The following is a 12,493-nucleotide window of genomic DNA, read 5'->3' on the forward strand; positions in this document are numbered from 1 at the left end:
GCCCATGCCTGCAGTAGCCCAGGCCAGAAGCCAGGGAGGTGGTGGTGGGGGTACTAGAGCATTCCTCCTGGCTGGGCTGGAGCAGACAGCTTGGGCCAAGGCTAGCCCACCCACCCTACAAGGGGGTTTGCAGGAGAGGTGCAAGGCATCCTGGGATGCAGGGGGACTGAGTTAACTTGAATTTGGAGGGGATCTGGGACAGAAGTTCAATAAACTGATTCAGTTAAGTCTGATACTACATCCATCCAGGCTTATCTTAAACCACTTTCAAAATGGCCAGAATCGGTTTATGTGCACTGAACTTCTGTTGTGTTACAGATTTGAACCAGTTTCCAAGCACTTACACTGGGTTTATGTGTAATTTCTGTCCCTAGCCTTGATGTATCAATTGCCATAGAGTTATCTTATATGGATCGCACTGTTCTCCGGGCATCAGTCATAATTTGCCTACAAGTTTTGTCATACTTTTCAGTGAATAGGCACAAGTTTTTCATTCAGCACAAGACTTTAAAGCATCTAACCTAACCTCATTAGAACTACTTGGGTGCTTAAAGTTCAGCACTTTCCTTTCTTGGTTAGGGCTTGAATCAAACTTTCATCTCAGAAGAAGTTCTATTTATGAGCAATTATTTGATGTTTAAAGTCTTCTTTGCACATTCAGAAATACTACATGGAAAACAAAAAAGTAAGTATAATCTTTAGTACAGGTGTAATCTAAGCCCACTTAAGTCAGCAGAAGTCTTTCCAGTAATGTAATGAGCTTTGCTTGAAAGCTACCCAAAATGTAATGAGCCTTTGCTTGAAAGCTACCTAAAATATTCATGATCCTGAAAGAATTTTCTCTCTTTTTGGATTGCACGGTCTAGGCTCAAGTCGTTCTGAATGTCTTGCTGTCCACGGCATTTAACCACCATATAACCCTTTTTCAGATGGATGACAAGGTTCCGTACTATATCGACAACAGCCTCCTCAGTCCCTTTGTCCACCAAATCAGGCTTTGTCAAGATCCCTGTGAAGTAATACAATGAGAAGATTGTATAAGTACATAAATTAAAGAGGAGGAATATCTATTGGAATATTTAATTCTCCAATGCAGGAAAATTCCTTAGCACAAAATTCTAAACTAACTTCTCCATTCTTTTTATGTGTCTGTTTTCATTTTCTAAAATGTTTCCTAGTAATGACTCTTTATACTCTAAAAAGAAATCTACAATATGAAAAGAAATCAACACCTCTGATTCCTCCCAGACTTGCACACCTTATGGATATTTTAGTAACAGTGAGGCTTTCCCACTATTAACTTTTGAACTTTTCAATTTTCTAGAAGTTTGCAGGCATATTGTTAAAGCATCTACATGGGCTTTTAGCATGTAGCAATAAACTACAGTGCCGTTCATGCTGGAGTCAGCTGCTCCTGGGCGCAGTATCTTCACGTGTGCCCAGAATCACAGCAATTTGAGCCGCGGCAGTCCCAGGAACACATGGCTAGGGACAGACATTACGCATAAGCCAGTTTAAGTGATCAAAAACTGGTTTAAACCTGTAACAGAACAGACGTTCAGTGCACATAAAACAATTTAAAAATGGCTGAAAGCAGTCTGAGATAAACCTGGTAGTATCAGACTTAACTGATTTGGCTCAAACCAGTTTATGCAATGCCTGTCCCAGACCCCTTGCTGGTTTAAGATAAATCAAACACCCCCAGCATCCTGGCATGGGCTTCACAGCAGGGCTGCACCCTCCCCTCTGCTCCCTGGGCAGAGCTCTTTTGGCAGAGACTTGCAGACACAGCAGGGTCTGCTGGCTTCCCTGTGTCCCACGCCCCCACCACTTAGCTGCTTAAGCCGGGATCCCCTCTCCCACAGCACAGCCCATAGCCAGCATATGATATGCTAGCTAGTGCTGTATAAGATTCCAACAAAGACTGCAGATAGAGCAGCGTCTGCTGGCTTCCCCTGCCCTGCCCTCACTGCTCAAACAGAAATTCCCCCCCTCCCATCTCCCACAGCACGGACCCCAGCCCTATGGATCCTAGGCATGTGGTGTGCTAGCTAATGCTAAGAGGTGTCTGTGTGCATCTTTTTCCAATTTCATTGGGACAGGCAGCCGGACAGAACAGGGCTTTTGGAGCTAATCAACAGATCAGCCCTGTAAGCTGTTTAAGAAGAGTTTGAAGTAAGGTGGAGAGAGCCTATTGTTTTGCTAAGCAGGTGATAAAGACTCTTCAGCTTCGGGCAACCTTGCTCCCCTGTCAGTTTGCTGCAGACAGTCTGACAAGCAGGGAGGGAGATTGAAAAGCTCCATATCATCAACAGATCCATGCACTGCACACACCCCTTTGCCTCAGAGTGCTAGCAAGGGCCTGGGGGCTGACAATTCTCCCACCCCTTGAGCAGCCAGTGGGAAAAAGCCTGGGATGTTGCAGGCAGACCTCCCTAATGAGAAAGTCCTGCTGGGGCCTGGCCATACCCCCCTCAGATCAACTTTGAGCAAGGGAAGGGAGGGCTGGTCTAGTGCTCCCAGACTTTTAGCCTGAGCCACTGCAGGCATATGGCTGAATTTTCTCAGTCCACAGAGAATGTCTGTCCAGTTTCCAATTGGCTCAGGCTAGCCAGGTTAGACTAACCTGCAAAGGTTGAATCAATTTAGGCTCAGGCTTTTTCAGAGTCTGACTCTAGTCATGAGGATGCTGCACCCAGGAACAGCTGATCCAGAACAGAGAGCCTGAGGGGTCAGCCCTAGGCTCCAGGTGGTAGTGTTCGGCAGTGTCTTGGCTGAGGCACAAGAGTGCTATAGTGTAGGGCTAGTTGGCAGGCAGCCCCTGTGCTGTAACATCCTCATGCCCCAGCCAACCCTGGTACAGTCTATACATGCATTTGAGCACACAAGTACTCTGTCATTGACTAGTATTTACCCCAGGCAGTGCTATCCTACAGTTGACTTAATTTACTGCGCCCTAATATGGGAGCATGTATAGACTATGACCTTTTTTTGCACAGCTAATTAGTCAAGCCTGCAGTAAAGTGCATGTATGGATGTGCCCAGTAGGGCCCAAGACTGAGCTATCCCTATTAGTGTCCTTCTATCTCTTTGTATGCTGTTTTATATAGGTTATATTTTTATAACCCATTGTGGGCTTGGGCCACGGTGGACAAAACAATAGAACTCTATGAAATATAACTTACTTCCTCTTCCAGGTGCATTTTTAAACATACGTCTTACCTAGAGTTCTCTCTCCAAGAGGGTCCACCTCTTGAGCCATTTTCAGTGCCTCGGTTGTTGCAATATCCACATTACTGGGTACCACCACTAGGTTTATTGTCTCTTGTTTAGTAATGATTCTTTTAATTAGCTTTTTAATCTGCAGTTTAGTGTGGAAAGAAAAAGATGTATTAAGGCTTATGTTATCAAATAGCATGGACCAGTTTCCAATTAAAGTGAGGTACCTCGCCATTATGAAATATTTTGTGGAAGTGGGTACAGACATTTCTGCAGATGAATTCAGTCTCTTACCTAAAGATAATTTAACTGTTCAAGGTATACGACTGCAGGCATTTTTTCGTTCATTGTTTCAACGGAGACAGGAGACAAACCTCTCTTACAACCTGGCTAGATTTAAAAGGATCTGCTCTGTGAAACTGTCTGAAAATAGACTAGCTCACGTACACAACATAGTTGAACGGGGTAAGAAACCTTTTCCAGCTGTGGGCTAGAATGACCCTCCCTAGATCAAAGACAGGCAGGAGGCGGGCATTAGAATCCTGCTCTGTCTGCCAAATGTCTCCCTGGCTGCTTAGGGAAAGCACCTGCAGCAGATACATCTCTCCTGATCTACACAGGGAGAGCTCCTGAAGCTGATATTCATACTCATGGTGGCATGAGGAGAGCACCTACACAAGGTACCCCCTGCTGCTGAAGCTCCACGTCTGTGGGCCAGATCCTGCCTGTGGGCCATAGGTTGCCAGCTCCAGTATTTGATGGTGACAATATTAGTGACATTTCATTCCATCAGTGGCCATGGTGCGGGAAACCCAGATTCTGTTGTCAAAGTGCATGTTAGAATAGAAAAATGAAGTTAGAGTATACTGACACACCAGCATCAAGCTAAATGTAGAGCTACATGATTGGTCTTGATTCGGTATCCATCAAAAGAAAGCAAAGCACTGTTTCTGTGCAGTACAGTAAGATTTGAGAAATAAACTTACGTTGTATTTGGCTGGTTTTGTTTCTCTGTATAAACCCCCAAATCAATAGGATTTTTCATGATTTTGGGTGTGTTGCTAAAGGTTTGCATAGATCTACTTTTATTGAATTAAATTAACAGCTTACTTTGAGTTTTGAAATGTCTTTCCCATTTCATTTCAATCATATTTTCTGTCCTCTTCCTAAGTTAAGATACTTTCTATCTTTTTTATTTTTTTCTCTAGAAAATATACCCAGTTCAGGAAAATATCAAACCAACCATTTGATTGTGATATTGTCCTAGCAATATTTACAGTAATTTTATTATAAAGGAGAATGACTGCTGCCCTGCATTCTGGCTGAATAAGAAAGACCACTTGGTGCTGTTACAATACTTACCCCAAAACCTCTCATTCATAAAGATTTACTAATCTTTATCTGCTCTCATTCCAATTTACTATTTAGATGTTCCTTGGGGGAAGAGAATATATACCATCCTTTAGCTCCTATTCATGCTAAAGTTACACTGAATTAGCCTTAAGCTTCCCGTCTTCTCACTTGCATTACAGAAATTAGCTTCTGTTACCTTATTAAAAAAGGGGGTCTCTCACTTCTTTGTACATTATCCTTTTAACTTCAGAAAATGTTTTAACAGAAATAAAAAAGCCCAACAGAAATAGTGCGTCATATATTGCTCCCATTTATACCACTGTGACTTCACAATGACCCTCTGAAGTCAGATTATGATCTGTTATTTGATGAAGCACTGAGAAATCATTGAACCAGTAATGGAGCCAAGGGTGATCTGGCTGCTTGGAGCCCGGCCAGTGGCCAGAACGTGGCTTTGGATAGTCAGGCTCTGGTTTCTGGCAGTGCATGTCTCTGCCATTGGCACCACTTTGATTCTTTTAGCAGGGTTTTTTGGTACCAGGATTGCCTGGCGTAAACCGGCCCCCTTGCACGGTGCTGCTAAGCAGCAGTGAATGCTTGCATGTGCACCACGTGATGTTTGCAGTGCCTCAGACTGCTCTGAGGTGCTCATGGGGATGTGCCCAATTTGCCTTTTTTTGTTTCACAGCTGAGGATGATAATGTGTATTAATATGCTAGAAAGAGGTTTCCTTAGTTGTGAGCCATCCTTTCACACAATGATCTCTATAGGGCCAGCACATATTTCATTTTAGGCCTATATCTGTACAGCAGACTTTAGCATAGTGTACCCAAGCTTACTTTAAACCATCTGGGCTAGGTACCAGAAGCGGGGTAAAAGAGCTCCACACTTTCCAGAGGCATAATTGGCCAGGACTATGGCCTAGACAATCCCACTCTTCTCTTCCCCTTGCACCTTTCAGCTTCCTGGCTCTGGTGGCACTGGCAGCAGGGAGGGGAAAAGAGATGACAGCATTGCAAGAACAGCAGCTGGAATCCACTGCTGCTAAGAGGTGTCACCTCTTTTTTTTTTTTTTTTGCTGCAGATATGCACACACAACAGCCAAAAAAAGAAAAGCTTTGGCAGAAAAAAATATGAAGTAACATCTCCCCCACCACAGTAGAACCTACATTCCCCAGCATGACTTTAAAATGACATGTTTCTCCACCACTGCTGGCACTGTGACCTTTCTGGTAGGATCTGGAGCCAAGTGGGGGAACAAGAAGGACAGGAGTCCCCCATTCTATTCTGGCACATCCTGCTCTTGGGCAGTGCCCAGGGATCATGATCTGCTTACCCACCCATCCTTATGCTACTGATATTGCCATAATTAGACTGCTTGGTATCTGGGGTAGCATAGGCATCTCTGCAGTACACTGCTGTGTGCAGTATCAATCAGAGCATTTCCTTTCTCAGCAACTGTCTTGTGTATTCTCTCTCTCTTTCATGATGTTTGTGATGAATTAGCTGTGCCCTATAGCATGGTGTACATGGGATCTCTACTGCTGCAACTTTTTTTCCAGATAGGAAGGTGCAAATGCTTTACCTGTTCTCCAATGTCTTCTGGCTGATTCCCCACAGCCACTCTTGTGATCCCTGGTAAGTCAATCAGGGTCAAATCTGGAACACCTTGGGAGCTGATTTCCAGGGAAATTAATTCATGGCTAATGCCCGCTCCTTCACCAGCCATTGCATCCTGGGCTACAATGGAGGAAAGAGCAAGGCAATGAAAGCAGAGTTTAGAAACTTAGAATTTTAGCTGAACATAATGGATTTGGAGAACATGAGTTGCTCCCATGTTTCCTTTTAAGAAAGCTTTTGGGGGCTAAAAGATCTGAAGATCTACTCATGAAAAATGCTATGGAAATTACTGGTTCATGGTTAATGTCCTTCAGAGGATGTGGGACTTGATAATCACTGAGAAATGTGCTTTCTAAGAAATCTCTATATACCCAAAGAAGATTTATGGAGACAGATAATATGATGCAATAATAGTGAGCTAATGAAATATTCAGTTGTTATACAATTGTTTCCACATTCAACTACGTCTGAAACAATTAAAGGCAGAACCAAGAACAGCATGTAGGAATATTAATTCTCAGGGTTTTGCGTTACCCATTAGATCACATCCTGTCCAAGCTGAACAGGTCAAAGAAATGCATACATACTTAATTAGTTTGTTATTTCTGCCTGACCATATTGTCAGATAATAGTGCGAGGCTAGTGTTCTATGATGTCAAAGTAAATAATGTCTCATAAGAAACTTTTATAGCTGTAATTTGCTTATTTGACATGGGTGTGATTTATTTGATTACCAAATTTTTAATTAGTTCTTGAAAACCTCAAAGCACATACAAATAAACCAGAACTGGATAAAGTTATGACCATTAACAATGCATGCAACTATAAAAACTAAGCCAGTAGGGACAATCAAGTCATAAGCTTCCAGGGACAAGCAGATTATCATTAGGGCAGGAGAGATATGTTTTCCTCGTCCTTCTAGCAACCCATGGGGCTTCAAGGGGAAGCTGAAGAGATCTCTGAGCAATGCTGAGACCAGTGGGGACCAACCTTTTTGGCTGGCCTGCCACAAATTAGCCCTGCACCCTTCCTGAATGCCACTCCAGTCCAATGCCACACCCTTACTTGATCTGCTGCTCATCTTTTTGCTCCTTGCTCTGTGCTTCCTAACCAAGCTGCTGCTCTGCTTTCTTCTCCCTGTCCTATGTGCCACTGTGTTGCCTGCCCACCGCCTCAATCTGCAGACAGAGGCTTCCCATACAACTTGTGGCACCCATGATGCAGGTTGACTCCCCATGGCTTGATAGTTAGAGTACTTTGCTGGGAAACAGGATACCCTGAGTGAAAGGGCCTGGAACTCAGGTCTTCCGGTCCCTGAGTGACTAGCTTAGCGGGCTGCAAGGAAGGAGGGCTCCCCTCCTCCAGTCTATTCTGACAGGTACACGTACAGAGCAATCCCTATTTGTCACAAGTGGAAACAGAATCCAAATGGTGCAGAAGTGTCAAAAACTGCCACCACACAGTGGCAAGAGTCACTTGGGAGCATAAAGATGAAACAGTCTGTAGTATGTTCTATAAGCTACGCCTCTCATGCAAGCTAAGGGCTCCTTCCATTTCATTACACAAATGGCTTTTACCCTTTCCTCCTTAAGGGAATTCATGAGTCTATCCTCAATTTTTCCTCTGACAGAGTTTCTGGGTGCTTCTAATTCTTCCACCAGGTCCCTTGTGCTATTGCCTCTTGATGTATGTCCATCTTCACCATTACTCCTTTTTGGGATGCTATGTCATTTATTTTTGCACCATTACAGCATGTTAAGCTCAATGGCCAGGTATAGACATTACACTTTTACCAGTATAAAAGTGACTGGAAACCAGTCTATGCCCCTAACAGAACACAAGTCTGGTGCACATAGACTGGTTAAAAATGGTGGAAGCCAGTTTAAGATTTGTGCTCCCCACACCCTCCCAACAAGGGTGAATGCATGTTCTGTTCACTACTGATCTGCACTATGCTGCTTACAGAAAACCATGTTTTGAATGTCTGTACCTAGCCTTTAGGGAGGACAAGTAGGGTTACTCAGAAGCCATTAAGATGTGTTTGAAATATAGACAGACACATGCAGAATTGTTGGAAAATGTGGCATGTTAAAATAATAGCTGGGACTCCATGTGTCCTGCATTTATCCCTTTCAGTTTTTCTTACTTAGTTCAAAAACATGAAGGTCCTGAACTTTCCTTGAAATTTTGGAATTGATCAGATGAGGCATTAAACAGTTACTGCATTACAGCCCAACCTCCAGAGAAATGCCATCCAGGTGCGTGCCTACTGTAAGCAGATATGACAAACCCTGGTGGAACTTCACTGAGGCCAAGAATGGCAAATATGTCACTTTTATTACTCTCTCAGAACACTCAGTGTTATAGCGAAATAGCATTAAGCAGTGGTTGCCTGTACTATTTTATCTGTTTTTATGGCTTTTTTATTGTAAGTTGCCTTGAGGCTATTTTTGAGAGGGCAATATAGGAATAAAATAAATAAATACAATGGAATCAGAATGGAATAAACTGAACTTACCCTTTCTTATTTCTTTCTCCACCTGTGCAGGATTCTGGAGTACCTCATTTATACCGAGGTAACTAATTTTCCCTTTCCACCCGTGTTCAGGTGCTGTCTTTTTAAGTTTGAGTACCAAAGGACATCTGGTAACAATGCCTATAACGATTTACAAATTGAGTTAGTCTGATCATTCTTGTTGCTTTTAAGATTTAGAGTTTGCCACAAAATATAATGGCTCTCCAAATACACACAATGCATAAAGCTTCACAGGTATTCAAAGTTTGCTTCCTGGAACACATGAAACCATATCCTAAACAGTTGCTTTGGCCAGCATAAGTCTCTCAACAACAACAACAGTAGCAGCTTTTAAGTTGATTTCACTCCATAAAATCACTTTTGCTTTAACCCTGTGTGCTGCAGTGGCACATGCCTCCCCTCTCCCCAATAACAGTTCAACTTAAGATATGCCAGACCATGGTGAAAACATGAAGCAGGAAAAGTGCAATGGACTTTCAAATTAATTGGTCCAAATTTCAAATCCTTCTCCAGTTGTGATGAAAAAACCCCTTTAGTTACAGCCTATGGAAAACTGAATTCAAAGCCATGTCTTCTGACATGTTTGCATAAATGGGAGATATTTAAAAAGCATATGTTATCAGAAAATGTGTGCGTGTGAGATGCATTAGTTTTCACCAAATAGGAGCCAGTCTGAGATTGTGGTGGTTTCTGCAGTTCTTCTAGGAATGTCATTAATACTTTTGCATGTGTAGGTGGACAGCCTTGTTGGAACCACTCTTTAAAATCACTGCTGAGCTACAGTATCAGTTCCTTTTATAAACTTCAGGGATCTAAATGAATAATTTTCTCAAACTTCGGACATGTTTTTCCCTAAAAATATTTACTGATGCATGCAAATCTAACATAATGATAAAACAAAAACTGGATGTGATGTGAAAACTTGACAAAAACGTAACATCTATTACTGATTCAGACATTTTTGTGTCAGCAGTGAATAAGCAGATAGCATTATGTTATGCAGAGAGGGAAGATTGGTATCTGTATGAGCTACAAACACTCTCCTTTACCATGGAGAGCAATTTTATGCTTCTCATCTGACTGAGAAGAAGTGACTTTAAGTGAGTGTGTGATAGCAAGTCAAACTAGTCATAAACTTTCTGATGGCAAAGTTTTTTTGGGGGATACCTTGAGTTATGAATCTAAAATGCACTTCCAGTTTTCCAAATCTCAGCTCTTTATCTGACAAAGGACAGACTGCAACCTCTGCAAACTTGAGAGATTTCAGAGATGAAAAAGCATAATCATAGGCAGAGGAAGAAAATATGATTGGGGGGTGGTGGTGCTGAGCATGTGCGCACCCCTGCAGGTAAGTCTGTTGTGGGGAAGGGGTCGGGGTCCAATGGAGGCTGCCAATGAGGGAGTGAGTGGGGCTGAGGTGAATGGAGCCCCAGGGCCAGGGCAGATTGTGGGATGCTCTGGGCCCAGGCGGCTTGTCTAGGGGTGCGGCTTCACCCTGCTCCCTTGCCCGAGGCAGGCACAGGGGGCACATACCCCCTGATCTGTGTGTGGCATGCAGGCAGCTGCTGCTGGGCGCTGGGCTCTGCCCTTGCTGCCAGTGCCCTGGCAGCCACGCAACACCACATGCCTCCTACCACCGGTGTCATATGGCTGCTGGGGCACTGGCAGCAGGGGCAGAACCCAGCTCTCTGCCCCATGCACAGATTGGGGGGCATGTGCCTCTGTGCCTGCCCCGGGGGTGGCGGAACCCCCGCCCCCCGTGCCCCTGGATGAGCTGCCCAGAATTGGATCATCCCACACCCTGCACCAAGGCCCTATTCACCCCCCCCCACTCTGTGGGGGGCCTCGATCTGCTGCACCCCCATAGCCCTTCCCTCCCCTCCCCTGTGCTCCTTCCCATCCACACATTTACGGATGTGGGATGGTCCAGGCTGGGTAGAGTTTCCAGCTGCCTGCAAGCTCCAGCTGCTCGTCTGTGTGTGCACTCCTCCCCCCGCCACTGCAGCCACCCAAAGCCCGCAACTAGGCTGCCTGCATTTGTGGGGGCAAAGCTCCACCCAGCCTTCCACCACCTACGAACATAAAAGTAAACACTTACCACTGCCTCTAGGAAGAGCGACACCAGACAGTGCTTCTAGGACTGAGCTTTTTCCAGAGCTCTGGTCTCCAATTACAGCAATTGCTGGCAAAGGGAGATCTTTTTCTACTCCGAGTGTTCTGAGAGAGTCAATGAGATCAATGCAGGGACGGACCTTCTCCTCATACTGGCCATACAAGCTGTTCTCTGCTTTCTGATAGAATAGTGTGACGTTTAATAAGAGCTCACTTCATAAGAGCATAGAGAAAGTTAAATGTTTCCGTACAAGAACTCATATTGGCATATAAATAAGTCAAATACATCAACAACAATCTATACTTCATAACATGCTTCAGCTCTTTAATGTTCAAGCTTTCTGAAATATGTTTCACATTATAAAACACAATAAATGCAGCAAATATTAGTTTACTTGCACTAGTGACTGAGGTACACATTATAAGTTGCAGAAAAGCAGGAACACCACACTTATCAACGCACTCTGTCCACTTACTTTGGTAAATGCATGTTTATTTTGCTTATAATATTTATAAAGCTAATACTCTCCTAGTACATGTATTGCAACATATGTCGTGAAAATAATGCAGGTCTTAGTAATAAAAATTTGGGGAGACTCCCCATGAATGTTTTTGTACGACTCATTTATGTAACTAATTGTTTCAGGTATTGTATGCAAAGGGTAATAACAAATGAGGACTCAATTTTTAATAAACTAAAACTGGCTCCTTAGAAACTATTTAGCATTTCAACTACTGCTTAGGATTCCCAGCTATGTGCAGACAGTGACATCTTGTTGTCTTTTCCAAATTTTCTCTCCTTCATCCTGTAATCTTCCCTTCAGGATTCAAGTAGTTTCCTGCATTTAGGGCATCCAAGCCATTTTGATAAAACTAAATATTTGATGACTTATCTGGTGAGATAGCTTCATACCTTAACCTAAAATATGGCATGAAGGTGGGAAATAAACTAAATGTTTAATCAGTACCCCGAGTTAAAAACACTCCATCAGTAAACAAATATTGCTAGGGATCTAATCAAATCATGATTTTGTGGATTTCAAGGAAACTATGAAATCAGGTGATCTCAGTGAAATCCATGGAAAACCCCCCAAAACTTACTAAACATAAAATGTAAGCTGTCCTCCCGGCCACGCAGCCTGGCACTAAAGGGGCTGCTGGCATGAAAGTGAGTAGGCAAGATGGCTGCTGCCCGTCTCTTGCCATGGATTGGCTGAGGGCTGCCTATCATGCGGCCCTGCCCCTCTCCACCAATCAGTGATCAGTGGTGAAGCTGTATGATGGACAACCCTCTCCAATCCCTCAGCAGCGGGGAGTGGGAGGACCCACAGCCAGGATAAGCCTGTAAAAATGGCAGCCGAGCCTGTGATCTGCCCACAAAATCAGCTGGCCACTGCCTCAAGTTCAGTAGACCACTTATTGTTGCAAACCTCAATGACAGCCTGTTCATCAAAGGCAGTACTTATCAAAGAAAGACATATTGAACCCTTTGTTCATCTTAATTATAACTATTATAATCTAATAAGCAAATACTATTTAACTATGTACTTGTTCCCAAGAGTTTTATTAATTTTGCAGTAGACTTTTCCTATGTTTTGGTTTAAAAAATAGGAAATCTTCACAAAAGCTTTTTTTTTTTTTTTTTTTTTTTTT

At 43.3% G+C, this 12,493-nt stretch overlaps 1 protein-coding gene across 3 annotated transcripts in view; it reads right to left on the reverse strand.

The window, feature by feature from the left end:
- LOC109302864 (interferon-induced GTP-binding protein Mx1-like) overlaps positions 1-12,493 on the reverse strand; it is a 49,335-nt gene that overhangs the window by 17,208 nt on the left and 19,634 nt on the right. For all 3 annotated transcript variants that reach the window (XM_019524771.1, XM_019524769.1, XM_019524770.1), the window contains exons 4-8: positions 10,827-11,019; positions 8,711-8,848; positions 6,158-6,312; positions 3,223-3,361; positions 811-1,009 (exon numbers count right to left, since the gene is read on the reverse strand). In XM_019524771.1, coding sequence (XP_019380316.1) covers positions 811-1,009; positions 3,223-3,361; positions 6,158-6,312; positions 8,711-8,848; positions 10,827-11,019 — 824 coding nt within the window. The remainder of the gene's footprint in view (positions 1-810; positions 1,010-3,222; positions 3,362-6,157; positions 6,313-8,710; positions 8,849-10,826; positions 11,020-12,493) is intronic.

Source organism: Gavialis gangeticus, unplaced genomic scaffold (genome assembly GCF_001723915.1).
Source record: "Gavialis gangeticus isolate Ggan-Ray unplaced genomic scaffold, GavGan_comp1, whole genome shotgun sequence".
Lineage (NCBI taxonomy): Eukaryota > Metazoa > Chordata > Crocodylia > Gavialidae > Gavialis > Gavialis gangeticus.